Source organism: Rutilus rutilus, assembly GCF_951802725.1.
Source record: "Rutilus rutilus genome assembly, chromosome: 22".
Lineage (NCBI taxonomy): Eukaryota > Metazoa > Chordata > Actinopteri > Cypriniformes > Leuciscidae > Rutilus > Rutilus rutilus.
Genome location: NC_140227.1, coordinates 6786868 through 6809375, shown reverse-complemented (window position 1 = coordinate 6809375; position 22508 = coordinate 6786868). Strand labels below are relative to the sequence as shown.

General features: G+C 39.1%; 4 protein-coding genes across 4 annotated transcripts in view; 3 read left to right on the top strand and 1 right to left on the bottom strand.

Moving 5' to 3' along the window:
* The window catches only part of ano8b (anoctamin 8b), a 32425-nt gene extending 26817 nt beyond the window's left edge, over window positions 1–5608 (top strand). Inside the window, exon 17 of the mRNA XM_084395357.1 lies at window positions 727–5608. Coding sequence (XP_084251483.1) covers window positions 727–1419 — 693 coding nt within the window. The 3' untranslated portion in view covers window positions 1420–5608. The remainder of the gene's footprint in view (window positions 1–726) is intronic.
* Window positions 5609–6473: 865 nt separating this feature from the next.
* dda1 (DET1 and DDB1 associated 1) lies at window positions 6474–13145 on the top strand. The gene is made up of 6 exons (XM_084394403.1): window positions 6474–6713; window positions 7283–7437; window positions 8488–8568; window positions 8713–8764; window positions 8919–8980; window positions 11711–13145. Exons 2-6 carry the CDS (start codon window positions 7429–7431, stop codon window positions 11819–11821), a joined length of 315 nt encoding a protein of 104 aa, XP_084250529.1. The 5' UTR covers window positions 6474–6713; window positions 7283–7428; the 3' UTR covers window positions 11822–13145.
* Window positions 13146–13261: 116 nt separating this feature from the next.
* Window positions 13262–16915, top strand: abhd8b (abhydrolase domain containing 8b). Its single transcript, XM_084394401.1, has 5 exons — window positions 13262–13555; window positions 14616–15379; window positions 15468–15638; window positions 15782–15998; window positions 16181–16915. Exons 2-5 carry the CDS (start codon window positions 14625–14627, stop codon window positions 16490–16492), a joined length of 1455 nt encoding a protein of 484 aa, XP_084250527.1. The 5' UTR covers window positions 13262–13555; window positions 14616–14624; the 3' UTR covers window positions 16493–16915.
* Window positions 16916–17552: 637 nt separating this feature from the next.
* On the bottom strand, window positions 17553–20607 carry rps15 (ribosomal protein S15). The gene is made up of 4 exons (XM_084394402.1): window positions 20480–20607; window positions 20019–20104; window positions 17919–18153; window positions 17553–17698 (listed from the first exon to the last, which is right to left on the bottom strand). Exons 1-4 carry the CDS (start codon window positions 20480–20482, stop codon window positions 17585–17587), a joined length of 438 nt encoding a protein of 145 aa, XP_084250528.1. The 5' UTR covers window positions 20483–20607; the 3' UTR covers window positions 17553–17584.
* Window positions 20608–22508: the final 1901 nt, after the last annotated feature.

Sequence of the window (22508 nt, the reverse complement as noted above, 5' to 3'; positions counted from 1 at the left end):
TTAATTAATATATCAATACTCCCAGTTTCTGTTCATAAAAATGTTTTAAAGGGATAGTTCACCCAAAAATTTTAATTACCCCATGATTTACTCACCCTCAAGCCATCCTAAGTGTATATGACATTCTTCTTTCATACGAATACAATCAGAGTTATATTAAAAAATGACCTGGCTCTTCCAAGCTTTATAATGGCAGTGAATGGCCGTTTATGTTTTGAAGTCCATAAAAAAGCATCCATTCATGATAAAAGTGCTCCACATGGCTCCGGGGGTTAATAAAGGCCTTCAGAAGTGAAGCGATGCGTTCGTGTAAGAAAAATATCCATATTTAAAACTTTATGGACTAAAATAACTAGCTTCCGGCAGACGGCCTACGCAAGTTGACTTGCGCCGAAAGAGTAACACTTGACGATGTATGACGTAGGATGTAGGAGTAGCGTAAGCTTTGACGCCTCTCGCCGTCTGCCGGAAGCTAGTTATTTTAGTCAATAAAGTTTTAAATATGGATTTTTTTCTTCTTACACGAATGCATCGCTTCGGTTCAGAAGGCCTTTATTAACCCGCCAGAGCCATGTGGATTACTTTTATCATGAATGGATGCACTTTGATGGACTTCAAGTTCAAAACATAAACGGCCATTCACTGCCATTATAAAGCTTGGAAGAGCCAGGACATTTTTTAATATAACTCCGATTGTATTCATTGCTGGTGGACATGTGTTTTCAGAAGCATGAGCGTCAGGCACAGCAGCATTTCCAGCAGCAGCAGAGGAGGAAGCGTGAGGAAGAAGAGCGGCAGCGCCAGGCGGAGTATCAGGCCCGGCGGGATCGAGACGACGGACGCTCGGACTCCTCGGGTGGCGACCACCACCACGACAAGAGCCAAAGTGGCAAAACCAGACCAGGGGGTGGGGGGAGCGCTTCTGGGGGGGAGAAACCCAAGCGACCCAGCTCACTTCTCGGTAACAACAATGTCATGAAACTGAAGCAGATCATCCCTCTACAGAACAAGTTTTCGTCCGGCACAGCCCGTTCCCCACAGTCGCCCACGGGTAGTGAACCCAAGCTACCGGGTTTTCTTAGTTTCAAGTTCCTGAAGTCTCCCGAGAACAAGAAAGAGACTGCGACAGCTTCCTCTAGTACGTCAGCAGTTCCTCCAGTCCAGGAGAGGGCGGAGAGGTCCCAATCACCCAACAAGTCCTTCAATCCTGGGAAACTCTTTAACTTTGGGAAATCAGAAGCAGGGGCATGTGTAAATGGAGCTCAATCTTCAAAACCAGGGGATGGCGGACAGATGCACGACAAGCCCCCCAATAAGTCCGACCTCAACGGGGTCCCGGACGAAATCCCATCCCCTTGTGGAGAGAATGGGGAGAATGGATCCTCATCCGATGCTGATCCTTCAGGTCCTAAGATGTAACAAGAAAATGATCTCCATTAAAAAACAGTGTGTGAAACTACTTAGTAACACTGAGGGAGGGAGAGTGGAAAGGGAAAGGTCCTCTTCTGTTTTTGAGGCTGTGTAAGACTTGACCTGGAAGCTGTTAAGTAAAATAGATAAGGGGGAATTCACTTAAGGCCCGGGAATACTTCATTTTCCGTGTTCTGCTCCATCTAACACACAATTGTGTGTGCAAGCACTTCAAAAGTGTACTCTATTGACTGAGCACAGATGGATGTGTTCGGTGCTACCTAGTGGACTTTTCTTTTTGAGCGCTAAAATCGCTCACACATGCACTGTTGTACATGCACAAGTCCACGTGGACACAAAAATTGGGCTCCAAGCAGATGGGGTGCATGGACATCAGCGGACTGTGCTAATGACGAAAATTGCGTCATGCTGACTGTCTGCAAGCCGGAGCGGAACACGGACTAGAGAAGTTTACTTTCGGCTTTAGAATATATTGCGCCCACCAATTAGCGTTGTGTATTTGCACGTGTTGTCTGCGTTGTTTTAGCACCCGATTCACTTAAGTAAGCGAATCAGGTAATGGTTGCCACGAAAGTACTTGCGCCTTGTTTTCAGACAATAGCTTAGAGACAGCGGACGGTACAATTTTCACAGCAGGAACTGTTTTTAAAAGGTCAGAAAATATTTGCTTGCTACAATTATTACTACTGGAAAATGCACACAAACATCCATTTTAAAATAAAATCTGTTTCCTGTCAGCGCTTCATTTGGATAGAAAGTGAGCTGACGATGAAAGAATGACAATGACGTCATTTAAATACGCATGGCACAGTGCTATATTGGCGCATATAGAACCTGGTTAAGTTGGATTGCAGCTAGTAAACAAGACGCATGGTTTTGTGCGGAAATGCCACACGCTACAGTGGTGCAACTGTTTAGTGAATTCGCCCCATAATGGTTAATGCTTTGCTATATTACAGGAGAACTTCATAGAAAAGACCCCCCTCCAAACACTTAATCACACACACATTGCCTTTTCTGCAACCCAAATAGGAATGCATGAGCTGCGTTTCTGACGGTTTTTAAAGTGCAATGTTTAATTACTAGTCTGATAATTGTAATATTTTATTGGGCTGCCAGTAGAAAAAAAATAGTTTATACCAATCACACAGTATGACCTCCATCATATCATAACAACAATAATCACACAATAAGCAGCAGTTCCAACAATGGGTGATTTTTGGCCTGAGAACTGTTGTATGTGTTTAAAACAGCTGGTTTAGTAGAGCAATAGCAACTTTACAAGCTAAAACTATTGGTGGTTTAGTAAGTCCATACCGAATAATAGGCCCCGAATGGCAATATTTTCATGTTAATTAATAAGATTAAAAAAAATCAATAATGAAAACTGCAAAGAGACAAATGCAAAGGGGTGTGTGATGTCGATTACTTGTTTGTCTCAAAATTCAAATATCCATTTGGCACTATCGTGAAGCGCTGTACACAAAGGCAGCAGGAGAGGCCGATAGGCTCTGTTTACACCTGGTATTAAGATAAGTTTGGTTGATCGGATCACAAGTGGATGACGCTAAATACAGGTGTAAACAGGGTCTAAAATGTTTTGAGCTTGTCCACTTTCGTCCACTTCCAGAGGTAGTCGAAAATGCATTCGACCTGATTGCTTTCATAGTGTAGACCAGGGAGAGGCAACTTCGGTCCTGGAGGGCCACTGTCCTGCAGAGTTTAGCTTCAGCCTTGATAAAAACTCACCTGCCTGTATCTATCTAGTAATCCTGAAAACATTGATTGCCTTGTTCAGGTGTGTCTAATTAGGGTTGGAGCTAAACTCTGCAGGACAGTGGCCCTCCAGGACCGGAGTTGCCTATCCCTGGTGTAGACGCTCATGTGGTCGAATGTGTTCAAACAGCCACAAAAGACTGTCTACTCTCCGCCTACTAACCTAATGCATAAACATTATGGGAAGCGCACTAGCCAGATGGGATTTAAACTTTGTCGCACTCACAGCTTGGTCTTGTGGCTGTCAGAGCAGAAACGAAAGCTGTGTGTTCATCCTCTGTTTTTCCGTCGTCTCCGTGCATGTTCATATGTAAATCGTTTAAGGTTATGTTGTCTATTAGATCGAAAGTCCTGAAAAAAACACACACATTTTGCCGCCCATAGACCCTGCCCTCGAAGAAATCAGGACAGAAGTGGTTGAAAGTGGACAAAAGAGACACCAGATGTAAACGTGAATGTGTCTCCCTCATCTAATTGTGATCCGATTGACCAAAACGCATCTTAATACCAGGAAAACAGGGCCATAGATACCTATCATAAAAATGAGTGTCATTACCTAAATTTGATGGTCATCACATTACATTGCCACCAATATTCTTATCATTATAGCTCTGTTTTGAACCTTCAAGCTGATATGTTACACACAGAGCAGACTTTAACCCCTCTTAACAACATCAGATTGGAAACTACTCTAAACTGTGAGCAAGATAGTGTTGAAACATCTTGAGACAGCTGTGTGTTTGACAGATGACATCTCATCCATCTCCATTCAAACCTTGTGCTGTCAAGGTTTCTGCTTAAATGCTTGAATTTGAATTGCTGAGTCTGAAGGAGCTCAAATATAAGATCACTACATAATTCCCATACTTCCATTTGTATTATTTCATAGTTTTGAAGACTCTCCTGTCGTTCTAAAATTTGGAGATTAGTAATAATAAAGAATGAGTTGGTATTTCCAAACCTTTCACAGGTATTATTATAATGCTTTAATACTTATTAAATATGAATTATCCTGCAAGCCAATATAAGCAGTACGATGCCTCATTACCGGCCTCATTACATATGGAAATGCTGTATTTTATTTTTTATTAATACACTACTGAAATAATATACTGTCATTTTTTTACTCCAGTTTAATATTCAGCATTTGTTATCATTCATGTCTACCGATTTATATAATTGTTTCTTTTTTTACTGAAGCAAAACTAATATTTGCCTCCTCTTTGCACATTATTTTAGTGCAAAGCTGCTAAGCACGTGCTTCGGTTTGGAAATGTGAAGGACGACGTATTTTAGTTTCTCAAACAAACCATCTCTGTCTTTAGAGGCAGTTTGAGTGTGTTTTTGGAAGAAATCTTTGAATAATACTGTCAGTTTGACCTGAGCAACTGAGGGGAGGGTCTTATCTCCACACAATGTACTCAGTTGTTGCTATCAAAAACCTGTCACACAAGTCACGGTGTCACACCCTGTGAAGGGTTTCTGTGAAGCAGTGGAATGTGTGTATGAGCTTATATTCCAGTGTAAGGTCATGAAGAGACGAGAGGTGCCTCAAGTAATGGATTATGACAGTTTTACTTTTTAGTTTCATATAAAAAAATAAAACAAGCTATGCATTTGTTCTATATTTGGTTGACAGGATTTGCTGAGCAGACATTGTTGCAATAATATTTTGGCCTGAATGGTGATTTGAATCTGTTTTATGTTTAGTACGTGTTTATCAAGCCACTAAGTTATTTCATTTCATTGACAAATTCATCCACTTCAACAACCTGGCCTGACGCAGCAGTATACTTCCTTTGGGTCTTAAAATATTAGTTATATTACCACAACTAATACACATCCCTCGTGGGATTTGAATTTAAAATTTGATATAGGTCGGATATGTTATTATATTTAAAAGAGTAAAAGATAAACCGTCTTTAACTGTCCGATGCTCGGTGAACGATTTGTTAGTAACAGGCATTTTTGGTTGTTTGTTGCTTTCTTTTTGACCTGAACTCTGCAATATGATAGATCATGGTGTCTTCGATGCCGTGAGGCTGCTGTAATGTTTTGTCATCCCTGTATCATTTCTGTTTCCGTTATTGTTGTTTAATTGAAAGATGTGAATAGTTAAGCTGCCGCTAGCTGAAAGCATTACGAGGCTGCGTAGGTTTGTCGTGTAAGAACTGCTTTACATTCGGTCTAACTGTGAAATATGAACTGATTGTGATGAGGGGGCCACAGAATTCCCTCTCTGAAGGCAACCTCACAAACCTATCATGAGCTCTTCCAATGTTTCACTGTAAAACTTTTCTTTATTAAAGAAAACAATATTAGGGAATGGGATTATTTATTTCTTTTATTTTGTCATATTTTTGTAAGAATTGAAATGGGATAATAAACAGATTTAAATTTCTGTATTGTCTTTCAGTTTCTCTTTCAGTTACAGTTTTCTAATATGCTGCTTTAGTATTTTCAACACTCATAATTCCTAACTATTTTACGGTTTGGCAAATTGGTGGCTATGATTCATATGAATTTGCTCAATCTTTTTTGCAGGCTACGATATGGTTTAAATATTGCGGTTCATTTTGACTGATTTCAATTTCTGAGTTGATGGAAAAACTAGTTAAAGGGATAGTTCACCCAAAAATGAAAATTCTGTCATCATTTACTCACCCTCAAGTTGTTACAAACCTGTAAATGTCTCTCTTCTGCTGAACACAAAAGAAGATATTTTGAAGAATATGGGTTACCAAACAGTTGACTGCACTCATTGACTTCCATAGTCTGGGGGAAAAAAACTATGGAAGTCAATGGTTTCATCAACGGTTTGATTACCCATATTCTTCAAAGTATCTTGTGTTTTGTGATCAGCAGAAGAGAAAATCCATACTGGTTTGAAACAACATGAGAGTGAGTAAATGATGACAGAATTTTCATTTTTGGGTGAACTATCCCCTGTAATGTTTGTCTTGAAATTTTCTTAGGAGCATGATGCCTGCAAAATGTTGATACTCTGTTATCTTGTGGAATGCACGTACACAATTTCTTAATTATAATATTTGCTGGGCAATTTGACTGCAGCTGGGCAGCCGTGACCTAAAATAAAAACTTTTTAATGTGTTTTGTTATGTCACTTTCTGAGTATTAACATTTATGCAATTGGCAGACACTTTTTATCTGAAGAAACTTAAACTGCATTGAACTGATAATTTTTTATCAGTTTATGCACGTTGAGTTTGCTGGGAATCAAAAGCGCACAGAAGAGCTGCTTTTTCACACTTCTGCTTAAAATAGGAATGAATGAAATGGTAGTTGTGATAGTCTTTTCTCACATATTGTGAGGTATATCCGTGAAACGGTTTCTCGAACAAGAAAAAATGTAGGGCGGGGCTTGATGTTGTCCATCAGGAATTGATTGGATCGCTATTGGTGGATCTCATCTGAGTGACAGGTTGTCCCGCCCTCGCGCCAGTTAACGCGTCATCAGAGAAGACATTATCGCTGCAAGAGGGAGGGTAAGTTATTTTGATTTAAGATTATGAGGGCATATTAAATTTAAATATATATATATATATATATATTTTTTTTTGTATATATATATATGCACAGATACATAATTTATAATAAACACTTTAATATTCCATAAGAAAAATAAGAATGGTCAACTTTGATTTCATGTTGACTTTAAAATGTTTAAAGATATATATTTTAAACAGTTTAACACATGCTTGTTTTCTTTGTAATGCATGATAAAGTGTAAATGGTACATATTTGCTGGTTTTACTGTTTCCCATAGTGTGATTTTTGGTGAATTGTAATGATTTAACACAATTTTTTTATATTATACAAGGGTTCATTAAGAGAAACATAAGTATATTATCAGTATATAATTAACAACTGCAGTAACGTTAATTATTGTATTTTGAAGGACACTACGGTTACCATGGGGAATTTTTTTGCAGCTGCAAAGAGAGAGAGAGAGAGAGAGAGAGAGAGAGAGAGACTTGTCAGTCGGTAGCTTTCAGTTGTAGCTGCTGTTTATTTGTGTCGCTCGTTGTATTTACACGCTTATTTCTGTGTGTAGGTCTTAGTGTCGTATTCAGTGGTAGGTAAGTAAGTAAGTGAGTGAGTCATTAAGTGAGTGAGTGGAACCGGGTTCAAACCTCACATTTCTGTCAGTGTTCAGGCCTGTCTGAGCACAAACAGCTACAGGACTGAACTGACTTCACCATGGACAAAGTAAGTTTCTGCACTCACAGCTTCATATTTTCATGTTTCAGATGAGTAAGTTAGTTACGCGCAGTTGTAAAGGAATGGGCGCTGAAATATCATGTTGAATGCTAAAATCTGCTCTACATAGATCATATTTTAGTCGTTTTCAGCTGACAGGCTGCTTTGGTTATAGAGTTAGCATGCTAGGCCGCTTCAAACACTCATGACTACTTAATGTACAATTTTATTATAGCAACAGCCTAAAATAAACATATTATCATGGTTGAATCCTGTTACTAGGCGTACTAAAACTTTTATTTTATGGTTATCAGGTAATTTGGTATTTGAACTATCTTTAAATCACACCACACATGTCATGCTAATGTGTTAGCTCGTATTAGCATGTTGACAAGCGCGAGCGAGACTCGCCTAAGCTTTTGTTAAACAGTCAATACCTGAATATATTCATTTTATTAGTGTTATTTCGATCAGATATTATTTAAAAGAATTCGAATAAAAAATAATCAATCATATAACCTCTACAGATCTAGTGGACTAGACTGGCAACGCCCAAAGGTTGACATGCATCATCCTCCATCTGGATATGAGTTTATTCTCTCAGCAAATGTCTGAAATGAGATAATTTTTTTAAGATGTATTATTTAGATGTGTATTCATATAAGTGCCATTAAGGTTCCTCATGTTATTGATTGTTAGCTAAATGAGTCCTGCTCCACTGACTACTTCAAGTCTATAAGATCATTGGCTGATGATATTGTGATCAATCGATCTACAATCATGGGCAACTGATATTTTTCAGGGATTATTTTATGTGCAGTAGTTCATTCAGTAATAGCGTGTCTGTATCTAAACTGTCAGTAAACATTTGTGTTGTAAAAGATCATTTATATTCACTGAATCATGTCTTCAATACCTACTCCGGAATAAGTGAACACCTAGGAAAATGTCTTTCCCCTCTAGACGAGGATCTGTCCAATATCAAATGTACTAATGTAGCACTTCAGGTATATTTCTAGTAAGCATTTTAACCTCTTTTTGTCTCTTAACATTTTGAAGGCAGATTTCCTGAAAGGACTACCTGTGTATAATAAGACAAACTTCAGCAGATTTCATGCGGACTCCGTATGTAAAGCATCGGTAAGGTTTGCTGGCCTAAATGATTCATTTTGCAATGTTCTTTCTGAATATTCAGTGTGCATTTTCACACTGCAGCTGTGAATTAGGCTACATTTTCAGGTTTTGTTTAAATCACATTAACAGTCCATTTATTGTGTGTTACAGAACAGAAGGCCGTCAGTATATCTGCCTACACGAGAGTATCCCTCCGAGCAGAGTGAGTTCTTGTGTAAAATCATGGACGAAGGCCTGTTGTACAACCATTTAAAATGTAGAACCGTGTTGCACAGTAAAATGAAAGCTGATGTGTCTCTTAAAACACTGTTTCAGTCTGAAGCCTAATTTTAGTTTGTTTTTTTCTCTCCTCTTAGTCATTGTCACAGAGAAGACAAACATCCTTTTGCGTTATCTTCATCAACAGTGGGACAAAAAGGCAAGTGTTCATCAAGCTCTTGGTTGACAAAGCAACGGATAAATTGACTCATTTCATTCACTACATTCGTTCACTTCTCTGATGATGTATTTACTGGCACGAGGGCAGGACTACCTTTCACTCACATGAGATCACAGCAATAGCAAACCACAACCATTCAATCAATTCCCATTGGACAAATTCAAGTCCCTTCATGCATTCTTTTGGTTCACTGAAAAACCTATGGCTTTCTGTGATAGGGACCCGAGCGGTCGCCAGGAGAATCTCACCAAGGTGTAAAAAATGGGGGGTAATATGCAAATAAATATGGCTTTAGAGAAATAAAACCAGTTACCAATAAAAACAGTCTTAAAACGGTTGTGTATTAAAACAGTTCAAACTCTTAGCTAACGTCACTGCATAGGAAACGGTATCAATTGCGATGTAGCTGCTGTCACAGCCAGCTGACTGCTTCATTTATCAACAAAAGTTTATTTGTGTACCCTCCATTACACTTTGGCGCATTTGCTAAAAAAAAAGTCAAATGTAGTCCTCTGATGTGATTCGGGACGCCATAAAAAATAAACCATCCACTTCCTGATGCTGGGATCATTCTGAAGTCTATACAGAGACGCAAACTAACTGTTTCACTCTTCTATTTTCTTCTGTTGTCAGCAGACTCGATTACGTCAGAAAATAAATGCGTATGTGTGTACCTTATCCACTGTAGACCACGTCAGAGTTTATAATCTATTTGTTTTTGGCGTGATGCTCTCATCCGTGTTGATAGGTGTCAGCCGTTAAGTGACTGCATGCCAGTGGGCGGAGCATATGGTGCTATGATTCGCTGTTGTCTTGCTCTAGAGGCAGTCATATGCAAATCTACACTCACCTAATGGATTATTACCTGTTCAATTTCTCATTAATGCAATTATCTAATCAACCAGTCACATGGCAGTTGCTTCAATGCATTTAGGGGTGTGGTCCTGGTCAAGACAATCTCCTGAACTCCAAACTGAATGTCAGAATGGGAAAGAAAGGTGATTTAAGCAATTTTGAGCGTGGCATGGTTGTTGGTGCCAGACGGGCCGGTCTGAGTATTTCACAATCTGCTCAGTTACTGGGATTTTCACGCACAACCATTTCTAGGGTTTACAAAGAATGGTGTGAAAAGGGAAAAACATCCAGTATGCGGCAGTCCTGTGGGCGAAAATGCCTTGTTGATGCTAGAGGTCAGAGGAGAATGGGCCGACTGATTCAAGCTGATAGAAGAGCAACTTTGACTGAAATAACCACTCGTTACAACCGAGGTATGCAGAAAAGCATTTGTGAAGCCACAACACGCACAACCTTGAGGCGGATGGGCTACAACAGCAGAAGACCCCACCGGGTACCACTCATCTCCACTACAAATAGGAAAAAGAGGCTACAATTTGCACGAGCTCACCAAAATTGGACAGTTGAAGACTGGAAAAATGTTGCCTGGTCTGATGAGTCTCGATTTCTGTTGAGACATTCAGATGGTAGAGTCAGAATTTGGCGTAAACAGAATGAGAACATGGATCCATCATGCCTTGTTACCACTGTGCAGGCTGGTGGTGGTGGTGTAATGGTGTGGGGGATGTTTCCTTGGCACACTTTAGGCCCCTTAGTGCCAATTGGGCATCGTTTAAATGCCACGGCCTACCTGAGCATTGTTTCTGACCATGTCCATCCCTTTATGACCACCATGTACCCATCCTCTGATGGCTACTTCCAGCAGGATAATGCACCATGTCACAAAGCTCGAATCATTTCAAATTGGTTTCTTGAACATGACAATGAGTTCACTGTACTAAAATGGCCCCCACAGTCACCAGATCTCAACCCAATAGAGCATCTTTGGGATGTGATGGAACGGGAGCTTCGTGCCCTGGATGTGCATCCCACAAATCTCCATCAACTGCAAGATGCTATCCTATCAATATGGGCCAACATTTCTAAAGAATGCTTTCAGCACCTTGTTGAATCAATGCCACGTAGAATTAAGGCAGTTCTGAAGGCGAAAGGGGGTCAAACACAGTATTAGTATGGTGTTCCTAATAATCCTTTAGGTAAGTGTATTTGCCCATGTGACGTCACAGATCCCACAATATCCAAACAAGCTGTTTTTGGTACATAATTAAATAAATAATGTACTGTGGGGAAACTTTTTAAGCTATGAACCTTGCAGGATGTCTTAATGGTACAAAGACCTCTTATGTGTCAAAAGCTCATGGAAAATTAGATTTCTCATGTCATAACCCCTTTAATAAAATGCACATCTCATGTTTAGGAGAACTTGGATTTTGTATTTTTCCTGTGACTTGACTGGAGAGCTGAATTTAAGAGCTTGTGCAAGCCATCGCCATGATCCGATGCAAAGCTTTCTTAACTGCTTTTGTCACTGCTGTTAGTTTTGCTGTGTTTTTTTTATACATATTTACAAATTCACCTAAACATCGCTCTCAGCAGCTTTTAGCCAGTGTGGCGTCAGAATATTTCTGTTACAGTATACTGTTGTACTGTTCTTTTACCCCTAAGGGAGGAATTGAAAAGAACTTTTTCGAGTAAATCAGGGCCTTCAAACATGCCCATCAAGTGCAAGTTTAAATGGGAAAAATGATGGAAAAGCGCCACAGTGGAATGGAAAAATAAAAAAATTTGGTGAGAAATGCAGCTGCCTGAAAGATGAATTTAAACTTTTTTTTTTTTCTTTTTTTTGTCCTGCAGAATGCAGCTAAAAAGCGAGAGCAGGAGCAAGCGGAAGGAGAGGGTGGCAGCCCAGCACCGCCCCGCAAAATCGCCCGGACAGACAGCCAGGAGATGAACGAGGACTCGTAGAGGACCCCCCCTTCCAACGGACACAACACCCGCACACCACACAGGAATTCATCTCAGAAAGAAGGAAATGGAACACTTATCTTACAGTGTGCTTTTATTATTTTACTGAGTGCTTCCTAATGCAGTCAGTGCCCAGTTGTGAATGTGTGGGGGCACGACGGGTTTCCACTGCCAGCTTCGAAGATTCTGCTGAACTCTGAACTGCTTGGGGGTGAGAGGGGGCGGGTACTGCGGTATTCAACAAGCACATAATAAGGAATGTCTGCTGTGAAGACGTGTGAAAATTATGATTTTGTTTAGGACACTATCAATGCAATTTAAGTTTAAAAACACCCTAGTAATCTCAGCTGTGGATTTTTGCTTTCATTATATACTCCGCCACAGGCACTAAAACTAAAAACACAGGGTCTCAAGTCAAGTGTCCAAAAAGGGAAAATTCCGAAATGTACAGCCTCGTTCGGCAGATTTAGATGTAGTGTTTCGTGTTGGTCATGTAACGGTCTTCCTAGCAGGTGCATACTTGTGCATGAATGCACTGTTAGGACTGCAAATCTGTTGCTACAGATTGAGGATGACATTTCTGATGATGTGAAGAAATACAAATGTTGACTTACAAATGTCAACGTCTCTCTCACTTCCTCCTGTTGTCATATGAGCTTTCTCTGGAATCATTAATCGATCACCTGCATTCAAACGCCCCACTCCATCATTTACTTAATCCCTGCGCGCCGATTCAGTTGCAGTCCATTTCTGCGTGTGATGGGATTTTCCCAGGTTAGAGATTAATAATGTCTCTCCTTTGTTTTCTGGGTTTGTAGTTGTGTTGGAGTCCTGAGATTTAAGGGGCATCTATGCAGCATCCTCTCTTAACCTGCAGAGGGAGTCGGTGAACTGTGGTTGTGGTCCAATAAACAGTAGAAGCTTTACACATGGGGCGTAATAGAGTCCACAACATCCGTAAAACTGTGTTTTCACTGTGGCTGGAGGCACCATGTCACGTTAAGTCGGCAGTTTCAAGCCGTTTCCTGGCAAAGTTTGTTCATATGTTCTTGATGAAAAGATTGAAATGTATTGAAGCCATCGACATTAACAAAAATTAAAATAAAAAATCATGCATGCATTGTGGCTTTGGAAAATGTTTTGAGTAAAGGAAGCATTTAAAACCTCTTGTGTGCAGAGACCAGCCCATCTTGAGTCTAAATCTAGTTGAAAGTTTCCACAATGACTGCAATTGTATGTTCTTCTTGTTCTTATGAAGCCTTCCCAACTCCTATGTTTGAGGTCACAAATGTTTTTGAGAATCAAAATAAAAATGAAATTAAAACATTTTCACTGTCAATAAATTCAAGGCAAGAGATTATGGTTGAATACTTAAAATTGGCCAGTCAGTGGCACGTTTTCAGTGAGGCTGTAACAGCATATGCTCAACAGGTGTAATCCGCTTTAATCTGAAGTTCTTACTCTGCGACCATGTTGGCACATGGATTTGGAAAATAGGAAGTAAATGAAAGCGAAAAACAGTCCCATTGTTGCTCTTATTATTTGTTTTGTTTTTTTCTTAACATCACATGAAGTTTATTTTAAGATTTTCATTGCGTGGGACAGGTTCGATTTAGATTAGATTATTGGATTGAGGGTAGCAGATTACAAACCCGCAATTTCATTACACTGGGAAGAGACGGTACTGGAGTCGGAGATCCATCTTTTTCATGTATCGGGAACATTGGTAATCAGGTAAGATATTTCACTGTACAATAATGTGAAGGAATATAAATGTATTTATCATACCTAAAATCGGAGGCAACCTACAAGGCCGAAGCCTGTTCGCAACTTTGATGCAACTAATTACACCGCTTTCAAATAGTATTCACTTCTATCAAAGTAGGCTACTTACATGTTCACCTGACAGCCATAGAAAAGATCTTTCATTAAGTACATGGATGTCAGTTATACAAATAAAAACCTATTGTTTTTACTTAGGCCAGACCAAAACACTAAGGCACACCGAGGAGCAATCTTAGAGGCAATATGAAATCTAAAGTAAAAAATCTGAAATTAAAGAAGTACAAATTATAATCAGATTTTGAGGCACTGTTAGTTTGGGGCAGCCAAAACTCCATATAATCCACACCTTGTAAAAGAATGAAATCATTATTGCCCCATGAAACTGTTTGCGAATCTGCAAGTATGCATTACTGTTTGTAACGTGCACACAATACTATACAATACACAAAGAGATATATAGACAGGCAGAATGAGTGTATTTTCACAGATTCAGCATCTTGGGGAGAGTGGCTAGAAAGACACCGCTTTTGAGAAAGGAGATGCTCATTCATGGAGATGCTAGTAGCTCCCAAAAGTCTGTGGTCCTGTGAGAAAGAATAAGTGTAGATAAAAGACTTAAAATCATTATATTTGATGCAAAAACAACCCAACATCCAACTTAATTTCCAACAACACGCATGGTGGAGGCAGCATCAGGCTCTGGGGTCACGCTTTGGCAAGACTGAACTGGGTAGCTTGTTGCACACTGGAGATAAATAAAATATCATACACGAGTATGTTGTATTGTTTAATTTTATGTAAAGGCCCATTAGGGACGAACATTGAGAATTAGCTTCGGCTAAAATGTTGTAGTATGTAACATGAGTTTATGTAACATACTTGTCCCTATTCAAATAAACTTAAATAAATAAATGTGTGGATCCTTGGTCAGCTAATCTGAATTTTACAAAAGTCCATGTACTAAAGCATTGATTTTTTGAGAACACAAATGTACTTCTTATTTCCCCAGGCGTTCACCATGCTCACCAGCTTTGTGGATGGAATATTCTGTTGCTTTACAGGGAAATCTACTAACGTGGTGGCCCCTATTGAATCATCCGAGCCCACCGATGGTTTCGAATTTGTTGAGGTGAAACCAGGAAGGGTTCTGAGAGTTCGACATATTATCCCAGACAGACCAGTGGTTGAGGAGCCAGGGACTGGGGAAGGGGGTACTGTGAGCTGCAAGCGCAAAATCTCAGTGTACCGAAATGGACAGCTTCTGATTGAGAACGTCAATGAAGCCACCCATCCAGAGCTGGTCCGCTATCAGAACGGAGACAACACTGTGGATATGGAAGTTTCCAACTGTGAGCCTCCTGCAGCAGGCCAGGCTACCGAGCCCACACCAGGGTCAGCCCCAGGACAGGCTACCGATACCAAACCTGCACCCCAGCAGGATCTGCAGCAAGTGCAGCGCAGACGGCGCAAACCCAAGCGCTCGATTGTGATCGACTGCGAGCGGAAGATCACATGCTGCAAAGGTACTCACCCTGACGTGGCCTTGTTTTTCATACATGGAGTCGGGGGATCGCTGGATATCTGGGGAAGCCAACTGGACTATTTCTCCCAACTTGGTTATGAGGTCATCGCCCCAGACCTGGTCGGCCATGGTGCAAGTTCGGCCCCTCAGATCCCTGCTGCCTATACCTTTTACGCTCTGGCTGAGGACGTTAGAATCATCTTCAAGCGATATGCAAAGAGGCGGAATATTTTAGTTGGACACTCATATGGGTGAGAAATGGTCCGCAAATTTACTCATTTGCCTGGTAAATGCAGATACATTTTCCCGCTAATTTGAGCATTTTCTTTCTTTGAGCAGTGTCTCGTTTTGTACCTTCCTGGCTCATGAGTATCCGGATCAAGTTCATAAAGTTGTGATGATTAATGGTGGAGGTCCGACAGCACTCGAGCCCAGTCTGTGCTCTGTCTTCAACTTGCCCTCGTGTGTCCTTAATTTCCTGTCCCCGTGCCTCACCTGGAGTTTCCTCATGTAAGAATAATTGTAAATAGGACATATTGTCCCTGCCTTGCTTTCTGCCAGCTTGAACACAAGCATCTATGTTTGACAACCACCATGTCCATTTAATTGAATGTTTTTTTTACTAATAAAAATGCTTTTTTTCTTTCTTCAAGGGCTGGATTTGCCCATCAGGGAACAAGAGAAAAGAAGCTACTAAAAGAGAACAATGCCTTCAATGTGTCTTCCTCCGTTCTGCGGTCCATGATGAGTGGACAGTACTGGCCGGAGGGTGATGAGGTCTACCACGCTGAAATCACAGTGCCTGTTCTGCTGGTTCACGGCATGTACGACAAGTTTGTACCAGTACAAGAGGACCAGCGCATGGCAGAGGTACAGTGATTTTATGTTCCTTGTCCATGAAGTTGTGTCTTTTTCCTCCTGTAATTAGAGATTCTGTGAATAGAGTTTCTGAGTTTAAGTGGCAGTAGACCACAGATATTTTAAACATTTTGATAAGCTGGTGAGCAAAAACATATCAATAACTCTTTCCTCCTTTACTAACCTTCTTGTAGATCCTCTTGCTGGGGTTCTTGAAGGTCATTGATGACGGAAGTCACATGGTCATGATGGAGTGCCCTGATATAGTCAATACTCTCTTACATGAATTCTTCCTGTGGCAGCCTGCAACTGCCTCGAAACCCAAACAGGAGGCAGCCCCCACAAAGACCACCACCAAACATCCAGAGGACACAGCAAGACCTAAAACTGCCCCTAAGTCACCCTCCAAATCTCAGACAAACTTAACAAGACCAACAACTGCACCAAAAACCATCAATACTCGGACAGAGGCCCCAGTGGACATCAGATCCAAGGGCAAGAAATAGCTAAAGTTACGGTATACATGTAAAAGTGTTAAATTTGCTCTGCTCTTCCATGTGGGACATATTTAATGGAACAATTTGAATGTAGGATGTCCTTGGATATTTGCCAGTTGGTCTATGTATGACTGCAGCAAACAGACTCACGGAAAAGCTCAGAGGGACGTTTGTCCCAGAGCAGAGTGGTTGACTATTCCCAGGTTTTGAATGAGATGAGGTTCCTTAGAGGATGCTTTTTTTTATTTTTTTTTTACAATCGGATAACGCCAGCCTATTCAAATGGTTTGCATTCTTATATCTACCATGGGTTTATGTAATAGGATAAAATGTTATAATTGTCAGCTCAAAAATGTTTATTTCACACAAATGATGATCTCAGTATTAAATATTCAAAATTCACAATAAAGTGTTACTATGGGTGATTTGCTGTAAATAGACGGATCTATTTTATGCATTTAGTTTATCAGTTGAGGTCTATTTCTGAGTTATTCAGCTGTGGTGGAAAGCAGAATAATATTTTTTATACTTTCATAGGTTAAGTCTTATGTTGAAGGTACTGCACCCTCGAAAAAGGGTGATTAAGTAACATAAAAAAACCTGTCTGCTTCACATCCAGACATTAGCCTACCAACACATAGCCCACATGAATTCTAAATGAGACTTGATATGAAGCACAAATGCAGTCTTTGATAGACTACGTATTGCATTGCATGTTGTGAAAGAACTAGTTCAAGTAAAAAATCCATCAAGTTCTCATAAATCTGGTAATATTCTAGGTTTAATATGATTAAAGAATACATCATTCAATCACTATTCAAACATAAACAGTTAGTGTTTCACTTTTAAACAACTTTGCTACCCAACCAAAAACTGAATTTGTGCCAACATAAACACACAGGCAGTAATTTGAAGTCACCCCTGAGGTAAAAAAAAAAAGACGCTCTGCAGCCTGGAATCAAGGCATTCATACGGATAAGCAGAGAAATAGAACCATTGTTAATGTGTAAATGCAGCTTTTATGAAAAAAAAAAAAAAAAAAAAAAAAAAAAAAGACAAAAATCAGAGGCTGTTTTGGAGGCTTTTATTTACAGTCAATTTTTACTTCAGAGGAATGAAGCGAGAAGAATGAGTGGCTCCAATACCCGGACGACCGTGTTTAACAGGCTTGTATGTGATGGAGAACTCTCCAAGGTAATGACCAATCATCTCAGGCTGAAAAACAGACAACACACACCATTAGCTGCAGCCTGTGGATCTTGTAAATTAAATATATTTATAAAGAAAAACGAAGCACTGCAGACGCATTCATTCACAATGCATTCAATACAATGTCAGTCCTATTTAATGGCTTTGTGGGACTCAGGGTGAGTCCTTGAAATGAATTTGTTAGTACATATTTATAAACTTTTAACAGTGCATGATTCGTCCCCACCTTGATTTCAACCTGGTTGAAGGTCTTGCCGTTGTACACGCCGACCATGGATCCAACCATCTCCGGCAGGATGACCATGTCTCTCAGGTGAGTCTTCACCACCTCTGGTTTCTCCATGGGAGGCGCCTCCTTCTTGGCCTTACGGAGGCGTTTCAGGAGAGACTGCTGCTTCCTCCTGAGGCCACGGTTCAGCCTCCTCCTCTGTCTGGCACAGTAGAGCTGCATCAGCTGCTCACTAATGAAAAAAACAAAAAAAAACAAGCTTAACAATATTTCTACACAAACACAATTAGATCATTGATAATGACACTTGAAATTAAAACATCGGCAAAAAACAAGTATAGAAGTTAGACTGGAAACAGCACAGAATAGCATGTTTACTTTAAGTTCAAGAAACCTGAATGTTCAAGCTTATTGATCACAAGACATTTCATCCTATACACCAATGAGATTTGAGCTGCGGTAGAGGGAAATATTTTGACTTCTGTCAGTTCGGTTTAGAAAACTATCATGACTTTATCCCCCGGTTTCATACACAAGGCAAAACCTAGAGACTGAAACGCAAGCTTGAGCTTTTTTTTAAACTGAAACTATCGACAGTAATAAGAACGTTTACACCATGTCCTAACGCGCGATAAAAGGTATCTTTTCCATGTTAAGAGTTTTTGTCCTAACCAGCCGCGACAAGCGGCGATTCTATTTTAGAAACGGTTTCTATTTTTCTCCGACACCGCGGCTGAAACAACAAACACAAAGTGTGGCAATGATAATCTCAGGTACTGTTTATGTGCTTTATTTAATGTTAAAAGAATGCAGTGTGACTCTGAATATCATTTAGTGCTCCAGCTTTATGAATTTGAAATCATATTTGTGAATTTGACTATAGAGCCTACTTATCCATTTTCTTGTAAGTGCCGTCAAGATTACTTTCTGGTGGCGTGCACTTGCCGCGAGACTCGGCCCACACACTGTTCTAATTGGCTGTGGGTTTTGATTGATTTTTACGCATCTCGCAGTCGAGTTGCGTCTAGTGTGGACAGACAAATTGTCGCTGGAATCTTATTGCATCGCGTCTGGTTAGGACACAGTGTTTTGTCAATTTTGACTTGTTTTCTCAGAATTCTGAGCTTCCATCTTGCAATTTACTTTCTCAGAAATAAGGTTTTACATCTCAGTTTGACTTTCCTTCAAAAACCTGCTACGGAATAAAAAATAAAAAACCTTTTCTTGCACTTTAAAAAAAAAGAAAAAAAAGGTCAGAATTGTATGTTTATTAGGGCTGTCACTCTTAAAATTAAACGGTTCACCGCGATTTCAAAAGTTTAAACCCTCGCTCTAAATTCACATGTTTTGAAGTCCAGTTGTCCACATATTCTTGTTCAAGAAATTAGTGGCTGTAGTATTTCTATCATAAAGTGGCCAAATATTAAAGATTAATAAGGAAACATCTGAATGAAGTTTGGCCAATATTAAACAAGGATTTGATCTGCTGTGACGTGTAACAACACCAGGCCCTTGGTGCCCTCTGCAGGCATTTGTAGACACAAGCTAATTGTTTACATTATGTATTTTTAACAGTGGTTCTATTAAACCATATGATAACTTGCTTTTTGCCTCAATGTTATTTGACATGTATTTTAAGTCCCTTTAAAGGCTATTGTTTGCTTAGGTCCACACACACACACACACACAAAATAACCGATTACTCATCAAAATAATAGAGGACTACTTGATTACCAAAATAATCGCTAGTGAGTGACAGCCCTAGTTTAGATCTCAATTCAGACTTTTCTTATTAGAATTAATCTCAATTACTAAATGCGAAAACAGATCCGAATTGTAAGATTAAAGTCAGTTACCATTATTTCTTTTACTCTGTGGCAGAAACAAGCTTACATAGACAACAGCCAGGACATGTTTTGTTCCCTCACAAGAAAGTCGGTTTTGAAACGGCGAGAACCGTAAATTCTATTGAGTTTTTTTGTTGACAATTGGCATTTTAGAGTGACCGTCTCCTTGCTTCTCTCCTCACTCATTCATTAACTTCACACTTTCCCTGGAACCTTTACATTTAATGTGAGCGACATAGGCTTGACTCACTAGGACATGTCCAGCAGCTGGTCCAGATCCACACCTCTGTAGGTGAATTTCCTGAAGGTGCGCTTCTTCTTCTGCTCAGCGTCCGCCTGTGGGAATCACAACCACCGTCAGCTTTACACGGGCCTTACTCGACAGCTAGCTTCTTAACCAACAGATAAACAGTGACTACTCAAATAAAATAAAAAAGCTTCCTACTTAATCACATTACGCAGGAACATAAAAAACTAACAGTCCTGAGAATCCATCACGCTGGACTGAGAACTGGACCGCAAGACTGAAGCTACTAATCGCACGAACATCTGTCTAAACATTCATCCCAGGCGAAAAATAATGGCCTGAAAACATGCATTAATTCCTAAGTATGCTTTATTCATATTGTGTACTCTGATATGCATCATATTTATAGAAGATTCGTTTGGATTATTGTAGTTTAGTTATTCACAAATACGACGTGAACCTACCATCTTGAGAGACTCCCGGAAAAGGAAGAAGGCCGGAGAGACGCAGTAATATCGCGAGAGTTCAGTGAATATATGACGAGGTTAGTCAGTCTCCACCTAGAGGAGAGGAGGAAAAATAATTATTTTACGCTGACATCAAACGAGAACGCGGTTTTATTTCGAGCAAATCAATTAGGCTAATGCAATCAATATTGTATCAGTTAAAACAAGAAATCTGCGCACTGAGGCATTGCTGATGAAACTGTGCTTAACTGTAAGGTCAGGAGGATTTAAAAAAGAACGCATTAAACTAATCAAAACTGACAGCAAAGACATGTATAATCTTACAACAATAGCAACATTTCTATTGCAAGTAAATCTGTTCTTTTGAACTTTCTATTCATCAAAGACTGCTGGAAAAATGTATAATGTTTTCCATTAAGAATTAAGCAGCACAACTGTTTTCAACATTGATAATAAGAATAAATGTATTTTGGGCACCAAATCAGCATATTAGAATGATTTCTGAAGGATCATGTGACACTGAAGACTGAAGTAATGATGCTGAAATTTCAGCTTTGATCACAGGAATAAATTACTTGTGAAAATAGATTATTTTAAATTGTAGTAATTCACACCTACTGTTTTAACTGTATTTTGATATAACAGCTTTGGTGAGCATAAGAGACCTCTTTCAAAAACATGTAAAAAAAATGGTTTGAAGACTTTAGAGCAGAGTAAATTCAATAATGTTTTCTGGTACCAGTGAAACTTTCAGGAAAATATAACGAGTAGCCTACACACAAACACACACGCTCTTACATACTCTATGTGTGTATATATAGGCCTATATATATATAGCCTATATATATATATATAGCCTATATATATATATATATATATATATATTTTTTTTTTTTTTTAAAGAAATGAAAATTAATACTTTTAATAGGCTATTTGTTAAATTGATAAAAAGTGATAATAAAGATTTATATTGTTACAAAAGATTCCAATACTGAATAAATGCTGTTCTTTTGAACTTTTTATTCACCATCCCGAAAAAATTATCACAGGTTCCAAAAAAAAACTAAAAACTTTTCCAACATTGATAATAACTGAGTATCAAATCAAATCAATCTGATTGAAGGATCATGTGATACAGAAAACTGTAATACTGAAAATTCAGCTTTGCATCACAAAAATAAATATTTTTAAGTATATTAAAATAGAAAACCATTATTTTTAAATTGTAATAATAGTTCACAATATTACTGTTTTTTTTGTTTTGTTTTTCTGTATTTTTGATCAAATAAATGCAGCCTTGATAAGCTTCTTTCAAAAACTTTAAAAATAGTCATGTTTACAAACTTTTGCCCAGTACTGTATATTTACTTTTGGGAAGTTGCTATTCTGTAACTATTTTAAACAGCATTTTGGTCATTTTTATTTGAATAGTTGTGATAGAAATATTTGATGTAATGGGTATTTTCAACATTTAATGTACAGAGAAATGCAGACTAAGGATGCTCAGGTCAAAGGCCATATATACTTAACCAAAAAGTGCTTAACACAGTAGAACTAACAGTCATGTCCTCCTGGGACCCAGGAATAAACTTTTGTCCACTGTAGAGGACATTATATTTTAGCGAATTTCTCTGACACCATACATGTCACACTTCACAGCCTGGGTGTCCTGTAAAGAGCACATTCAGGGCTTTTCCGAGACACCAAATGTTTGGAGGTTTCACCATGAAAACAACTTCTCCTTGGTCTCTAAAAGTGTCTGACATTAATTTAGTGATCAAATGTAGCACTCTTATGGAAATATGATAATATATTGTAATTATAATTTAAATCGGACTACTTTTCAAATTATATTTCATAAAGCAACATCTCAGAGAGAAAATGAGTTATGGAAAACGTTATGGTTTCAAAAAAAAAAAAAAAAAAAATTCTGTTCCAGAACAGGGCATTGATTTCATACATGTCCACTGTAGAGGACATCAGGACTTAAATCATGTTTATCAGGCATTTTGGGAGACACAACAAG

Coding starts and splice junctions, on each gene's coding strand:
- abhd8b (XM_084394401.1), top strand. CDS start 14,625: ATGCTCACCAGCTTTGTGGATGGAATATTCTGTTGCTTTACAGGGAAA. Junction 15,639..15,781: donor CTCACCTGGAGTTTCCTCAT/GTAAGAATAATT, acceptor TCTTTCTTCAAG/GGCTGGATTTGCCCATCAGG. Junction 15,999..16,180: donor AGGACCAGCGCATGGCAGAG/GTACAGTGATTT, acceptor ACCTTCTTGTAG/ATCCTCTTGCTGGGGTTCTT.
- rps15 (XM_084394402.1), bottom strand. Junction 18,154..20,018: donor CAGCTGCTGGACATGTCCTA/GTGAGTCAAGCC, acceptor TTTTTTCATTAG/TGAGCAGCTGATGCAGCTCT. Junction 17,699..17,918: donor TCAACCAGGTTGAAATCAAG/GTGGGGACGAAT, acceptor TCTGTTTTTCAG/CCTGAGATGATTGGTCATTA.
- dda1 (XM_084394403.1), top strand. Junction 8,569..8,712: donor ACTCCGTATGTAAAGCATCG/GTAAGGTTTGCT, acceptor TGTGTGTTACAG/AACAGAAGGCCGTCAGTATA. Junction 8,981..11,710: donor ATCAACAGTGGGACAAAAAG/GCAAGTGTTCAT, acceptor TTTGTCCTGCAG/AATGCAGCTAAAAAGCGAGA.